The sequence below is a fragment of the Nannobrachium achirus genome (assembly GCF_963921795.1).
Source record: "Nannobrachium achirus genome assembly, chromosome: 6".
NCBI classification, from domain to species: Eukaryota; Metazoa; Chordata; class Actinopteri; order Myctophiformes; family Myctophidae; genus Nannobrachium; species Nannobrachium achirus.
Window position 1 is genome coordinate 64,732,862 of NC_137815.1, and position 7,502 is coordinate 64,740,363.

Sequence of the window (7,502 nt, forward strand, 5' to 3'; positions counted from 1 at the left end):
GATAATTGCATACTATGACGTGTGCTTTTAGTGTTCTGCATTCTGTGCGAACACAATGCAAAAGTGAAATAGTTCAGTACAATTGCCTTATAATGTCGTGGGTTCTTGAGGCAAGGTAAAAGAGAACGAGGTTATATAGAGTTTCAAGAAATGCATCCAAGCAAGAACGACAGTAAACCTCACCATTCTGTTCTCACTGAGATTAGCTGCTGCGGCCTCACCCATCTTTTGTCCGCCTCAAATTTATGGCTGTGTGTGATTCATTCACACATTTACCATTCAAGAAGGTGCATGAGATTGCGCAAGTTTAAGATTGTTTCATTGAAGTGTTTGCTTATGAGTGTCAACTTGAAAAGATGCCACAGCATATTTGTCAAAGGTAGATTCAGAGACAGAGAGAGGGTTCCTATTGGTTGAATAATTGGGGCTGTTTGTTGGCGATCAAGATTCTACCTCTTTTTGTCTGAGGTTTAGTGGCTAAGTTACCCACAATGCCAATATGAGAAAGGTACCGTGACTTGACTGTGCTAGATGAATGACATAGCATAATGGCATCATCATGGCTAATGCAGTCAAACCAAACAACAGAGAAGTCATTATTTTAGCCTGCAGAATTACACCTTTTCTTTTACCCTTTACCTTAATCATAGGTAAAGTTCTACACCAGGATATATAGTAAACTGACTTAGATAAGAATGGGTTAGATAAGAATAAAAATGAAAGTACAGTATCTGTCCTTTAGCCGAAAGGAACATTTTCTTGGGATTGGCGTTCAAGTGTAGCCCGAAACCAGGTGTGTTCAGTATTAAAAATCTAAAATGTGTTATTGCTGCTCATTATGAAATCATAATAATAATAATATGCATGAAGCATGTCATTGTGCGGAAACCTATTAGTTGGCTGCCTGCAACACAATTCTTGCTACGTCTATTGCGACAAGCGACAATGAAATTACAAAGGTGCCCGTTTCACTCGGTTTAAATACTGTACTAAATATCAGGTTTAGTTGAACAATTCTAAATATTTCTTTCTGTCAACTTTTCTACCCCTTCAGCCAGACCTAGGGCAGGGTGTGTCTGCAGAACTTATCTTTTGACAAGCCCTCACTACCAGTTTTACAGGCCTGGCCACTCCTGCCAGCTAGCGGCAGCCCGGGGCGGGCCGAGCGAGCCGAGGTAGGGGTGGAGGATAGACGACGGAGAAAGTGAGTGCAGAATGAAGTGCTTAAAATGCAGTCCTTCCAGGTGGAGGCCCCACCCTCCTCCCAGCCCTGTGTGCACACAATAAAAGCAGGCAGCGTCCACAGTGCTACACTCAGAGGATCTCGACTCCCTCCCTTTGAAGCCCACGCCTCAGCCCTCTGTCCTCCTCCTGTTACACACAATCTTCAAGACTTCCAAATCTCTTTGGCTTGTTAAAAGGCAGAGTCAACAATCCTAAGAAGCAGCCATGAGCACCAGGAGAGTCACCACCACGCGCTATGCCCAATCCTACGCCGGACCAAGCGGCGGCCGCTCAAGTGTGCGCGTGTCCACGGGTCTCGGATCTGCGGCCGGAGGCAGCTATGCTTCCAGCGGCAGAATAGGCTACGGCGGTGGCGCCTACGGTGGCATGGGCATGGGCATGGGTGGCGGTATGGGCATGGGTGGCGGTATGGGCATGGGTGGTGGTCACATAGCACCTATCACAGCTGTCACAGTCAACTCCAGCCTGCTGTCCCCCCTGAACCTGGAGATCGACCCCAACATCTCGGCTGTCCGCACCCACGAGAAGGACCAGATCAAGGGCCTGAACAACCGCTTCGCCTCCTTCATCGACAAGGTCAGTTCCCATTTATTCTTATTCGTGTGAGACTTTTACTTATGTTCCATATCTTTACCCTCAACACCGGTACCCACATTTATGATGGATTATAATATAATCTGCAGTACATGCATATATTCTTTGTCATGTCACTTGCCAAAGGGGAATCTTCACTCTGTTCTCCCTTCCTGTGATATCAAATTGTTCTGAACTGAAAAGGACATTGCAATAATGTTCCAGTTACACTATAGCACCCAGTGCAAGTTTTTGATGTCGCACAAGATAATCCATTTCTATCATATATTGCAAAATATTGTTTCACAAGACAAAGTGACATGCATGTGGCAATCGTCTCATGTGAGACATTCCTTTGAGGGAGACTGACTGTACTTCAAATGTGAACATGCTGACTGAGCTCTCACTGACATGACATAACCCTCCAGGAATCTGAGCCTGTGTCTTGAAAAGAAAAAAAAAACAAGATAAGCAAACGGAACCTGTGAAACCTATCTCTCTGTTGGTTGCGTCCATCAATGAATTACTACCTCTGGGATTAGGGAAGTTTATAAACCTTTCAAAAGCTGTTTAACTAATCACCATCCATCCGAGAGTTGTAATGTGACACATTGTACCCCACCCTTAGGTAAAAAAAAAAAGGAAAAAAATTGCCCTGCGGCCTTGTTTGGGCCTGTGAAGGTGTGTTGTTCCTACTATCTAAACATGGGTGTGGGTTCTATTGCTCCGCCACACCCATCTCTAAGCTAAAGAGCCTGGCTGGCAGAATAGGGAATTATCTGCAACCATGCCCGCAGAGTCCAAAGTCTGGAATTTGCACATTGTGACTATCACCTAGTTGTTAAGGGCAACAGGAATGCCGAGTGTGAAGTAGTCAAATGGCTTCTCGTGGCTCTGCTCTCGCCTGCCACAAGTTGATTTACTATCAAGTGATCTTCTATGCTTAACGCCCTGCACACAACAAAGCAATCGTCCCTTTAATACTGAGTTCCTTTGTCTGCTATGGTTTATCAGCCACACCTATACCTTTTTTTTTATGGCTGAGTGTGTGTGTGTGTGTGGCCTTCGGAGCTCAGTGTAGCATTCGAGGTGAGTCATAGCCAGACAGGAGATACTTTAGGTGCATTTTTTAAAGCCATACACACCACTTTTCCATGGCACACACAGTCTGGATCTGTTATGAAATGACATGGTTGTGGACAGCCAGGGTGTGGCTGTCCAGAAAGCCCCTCCCTATGATGCTATCTATGAAGCTATGTAGGTAAAGGTGTGGTCTTCTTTTAGTGTTCTGCTGCTTGTTCAAACTTAACACAGCATGCATACCACCATATCTGACACGCCCTTTGTCTCCACTGAAGTTCAAGGCCATAAAGAATAGGAAATGAACAGTCTGTAAAGCACATCCTAAAAACAACAGCGTACATCTACAGTACTCTGTTCATTGGTCTTTACTGCTTCAACCTACCAAATGTTTTATTTTAGAATGCCAGTATTGCCATGTCTCATTGTCTCCTCTCCTCTCTGCTCTCTTAGGTACGCTTCCTGGAGCAGCAGAACAAAATGCTGGAGACCAAATGGAACCTGCTGCAGGGACAGACCACCTCCCGCTCCAACATCGACAGCATGTTCGAGGCCTACATCGCCAACCTGCGCAGACAGCTGGACGGCCTGGGCAACGAGAAGATGAAGCTGGAGGGAGAGCTGAGGAACATGCAGGGCCTGGTGGAAGACTTCAAGAACAAGTGAGTGACTTGATTGATGTGAAGATGTGAACGTGAAGAATGAAATAACACTTTTTTTTTTTTTAATGATGGCCAGAGAGCGAGCATGCTAAGTGGGTCTCTTTGTGTTTTGAATAGGTATGAAGATGAAATCAACAAACGTGCATCAGTGGAGAACGAGTTTGTGCTGCTGAAGAAGGTAAGCTTGAGGAATGGAGCAAAAGACCAGTGTTGTTTTTGACAGCAAATTTTGATTTAGTTTTAGTCATAGTCTTTTGAATAAAATGTAATTTAGTTTTAGTCATAATTTAGTCACCTGAAAAGTATTAGTTTTAGTCTAGTTTTAGTCGACTAAATATCATAAGATTTTAGGCGAAAAATCTACAGTAGATTTAGTCAAATTAATGTATTTTGGCAGGCCTTGATGGCATCATAATGACTGATTTTACACTTGGTTGTGTGCTGAAAATAGCAAATCTACAAGTAAACATAAAATGACTCTCTTCTCCACTAGTCCCTCCTTAAAATTTTAGTCTAGTTTTTATTTTGAAGACGAAATTGTCAATATATTTAGTCTAAGTTTTAGTCATCACAGTTTAGTTTTAGTTTAGTTTTAGTCAACAAAATCAACACTGCAAAAGACCCAACTGCCATTTCCTTCTGCAGTATGAAACTAAACTTATACATCCATTTTTGTATAATCATGTCAATAATTCTCTTCCCAGGATGTTGATGGCGCATACATGAACAAGGTGGAATTGGAGGCCAAGGTCGATGCTCTTCAAGATGAGATCAACTTCCTCAGGGCCGTCTACGAGGCTGTAAGTACTAGTATATAAAACTAGACATTATGTGTCGTTTACTAGTTATATGTCTGTTGAATTTGAGACATCAATGTCCGTGCAACTGCAGTACAAATCGATTGAAGACATTTTAAAACATCATTGCTGGTTGTGCAGGAGCTGCGTGAGCTTCAAAGTCAGATCAAGGACACCTCAGTCGTTGTGGAGATGGACAACAGCCGCAACCTGGACATGGATTCCATCGTGGCTGAAGTGCGCGCTCAGTATGAGGACATCGCCAACCGTAGCAAAGCTGACGCTGAACAGTGGTACAAAACCAAGGTATGCAAAAGACAAAAAATAAGAGATATCAAAACCTAAATGGCTTTAACAATATCAAGAGATATTTTGTTTTGTTATGTAAAATGCTTTCCAACTTTTTCCACTTTAAACTTTATTTGTCTTTTTTTGCTATGCCAGGTTGAGGAGATTCAGACAACGGCTGGACAGTATGGTGATGACCTGAGGCAAACAAAATCTGAGATCGCCGAGCTGAACCGCATGATCGCCCGTCTTCAGAACGAGATTGAATCGGTCAAGGGACAGGTAGGCACGCATCATAGATCCTCTTCAAGTTGACCAGTCTAACCAATTGCTAGCGAACAACGAATGGAATCAGCGTAAACTAATTTGTACATTTGTGTCATTTGTGTGCGACAGAGAAATAACCTTGAGGCTCAGATCGCTGAGGCTGAGGAGCGCGGTGAGATGGCAGTGAGGGACGCCAAGGGCCGCATCAAGGACCTGGAGGATGCTCTCCAGAAGGCCAAGCAGGACATGGCCCGCCAGGTGCGCGAGTACCAGGAGCTGATGAACGTCAAGCTGGCCCTGGACATCGAGATCGCCACCTACAGGAAGCTGCTGGAAGGAGAGGAGACAAGGTGGGTGGTTAGAACTTTACACTTTATTACCATTTATGGCCTGAAATGCTTAGGAAAGCTCTACCGCACAGGGATGTCACACCAACTTCTGGGCCCTGGATACTTTAACTATTGAAAAATAGCAGATATACAAGCTCAGTGCCGTGCTGCGAGCTTGTAGATCTGCTATTTTTGAAAAAGTCTTTGAATATTTCATATCCTACTAAGGTTTTTTGAAAAACCTATGTTTCTATGTAAGTGGTGCTCACACTTTTTCACGTGAAGGACCCCCAAAATTATATGTATTTGACCACGGACCCCCATCTCAAAATATTTAGTTCCAGGGACCCCCCAGAAGCAAAATTTTAGTTACATATGTTCGCTTAAAAAAATACATATATTCAAAGATTTGCACACATTTTCACGACTTAAAAAAAAAATAGCAGATATACAAGCTCGCAGCACGGCACTCGGTGCTGCACTGTGAGCTTGTATATCTGCTATTTTTCAATAGCTAAAGTATAAAATAATTCTAGGCCCCTCCACCTTGGACCCTAGTAACACAGTCCCACTCCCCCCCCCCCCCCCCCCCCCTTGTGACGCCCGTGCTACCGCACACAGTGTCTCAGGAAGATTTAGCAAAATATACAAGTACAAGTGAAATATGTAAAAGGGGAGAGAGTTAATTATCCGTTTAAATCTGCCTGAGGTGCTTTAGCTATACTCCTGAATGTTGAATTAGATACTAATGCTCAGACCTCTCTGCTCTATCAACAGAATCAACGCGGGTCCGCAGAGCGCCACCATTCATGTGCAACAGAGCTCCGGAGGTAAGTTCTGTCTTTTAACGTCATCCTTCATCACCTACCGTTTTTTCCTGTTGAGATTGGCACATTTCACCCAGGTTTTTTCATCTCACTCACGTCACTTTGTCTGCTGACCTCACTCAGCAACGAAATAAACAGAAAATAAACAAAAATACAAATCACAGGAGGCCAAGCAGTGATGATCACCCCATGATGTGCACTGCAATGTAGTTTCAAATGCACTACATTAGCAGGCGCTTTTTGAGAGTGGAAAAAATAAGAAAACACGCGTGACATGTGTGATCTGGGCAGCTTGCCCCAGGGAAATGTGCCAAGCTCAATAGGGAACAACGGTACGATCACCAGAACTCACATTATAAAATAAACGTGAACGTTAAACAACTGTATGAAACTGACTGACCTCTCTTTCCTTAATTCACAGGTTTCTCCAGCTCTAGCTCTGGTGGTGGATACAGCTCTGGTGGTGGATTCGGGTATGGCGGTGGCTACGGTGGCGGCTATGGAAGCGGCGGCGGAGTCTCCAAATCTTCAGTGACAACCACCTCCAGCTCCCGGCGCTACTAGTAAAACCCCCCAAAATATGCATAAACCTGTTCCCCCTTTTTTCACGGTGCTATCCCATACTCTAAACCGTTCCAGTGAATGAAAGGTCGAGCATCTAGTGATCCCAATATATTTTTTTCAAATGTATCACGGTCACACACACACACACACACACACACACACACACACACACACACACACACACACACACACACACACACACACACACACACACACACACACACACACACACACACACACACACACACACACACACACACACACACACACACACACACACACACACACACACACACACGTGCATGGATGGCCGTGCACGGACCCACACCCACAGAGTCCATAGATTTGTTACACTGCCACCTGTTGGGTTTCCAGGATCAATAGATGGTCAGCCTAAAGTGCACTGTTGAACATCATTGACAGGAGCTACTGAATGTAAAGAAGGCAACCTTAAAACACATCCGCGAGGTCCGCCAAAACACTGTTATCTTTCTGCACTGACATCTACTGTAAGTAACAGGACAAAAAGAAGAAGACAACGATCTTGAGAAAAGGTTAAAACGAAGATAGTGAAAGCATTTTTGTGGACATTTGCTGTTGTATATGGTAGTGGAGATGGAGTACATACGGAAATGTGTATGTAACACACCAGCCATGTTATAGACTAACTTTGTCACGGAAGAAAATATATAAAATCCCCAAAGCTTCTTTTAAAGTAAGCTATTCAGATGTATTCTTTGTTTTATTTTCTGTTAGGCAGTTAGTTACTGATGTGTTAACGAGTCACTTCTTCCAAAATGTACCATAAATGCAGTGTTCTGTAAAATGTTTTCTTCAATTCTTGGTTTTGCTTTTTTTTTTGCCGAAACT

At 43.7% G+C, this 7,502-nt stretch overlaps 1 protein-coding gene across 1 annotated transcript; it reads left to right on the forward strand.

Annotated features, from left to right (window-relative positions):
• Positions 1 to 1,449: 1,449 nt before the first annotated feature.
• Positions 1,450 to 6,632, forward strand: LOC308286355 (keratin, type II cytoskeletal 8-like; the record flags this gene model as incomplete). The annotated part of the gene is made up of 9 exons (XM_080727351.1): positions 1,450 to 1,821; positions 3,352 to 3,560; positions 3,678 to 3,738; positions 4,265 to 4,360; positions 4,499 to 4,663; positions 4,802 to 4,927; positions 5,042 to 5,262; positions 6,019 to 6,080; positions 6,490 to 6,632. The coding sequence occupies 9 exons, from the start codon at positions 1,450 to 1,452 to the stop codon at positions 6,630 to 6,632; spliced, it is 1,455 nt and encodes a 484-aa protein (XP_080583477.1).
• Between the last annotated feature and the right edge of the window lie 870 nt (positions 6,633 to 7,502).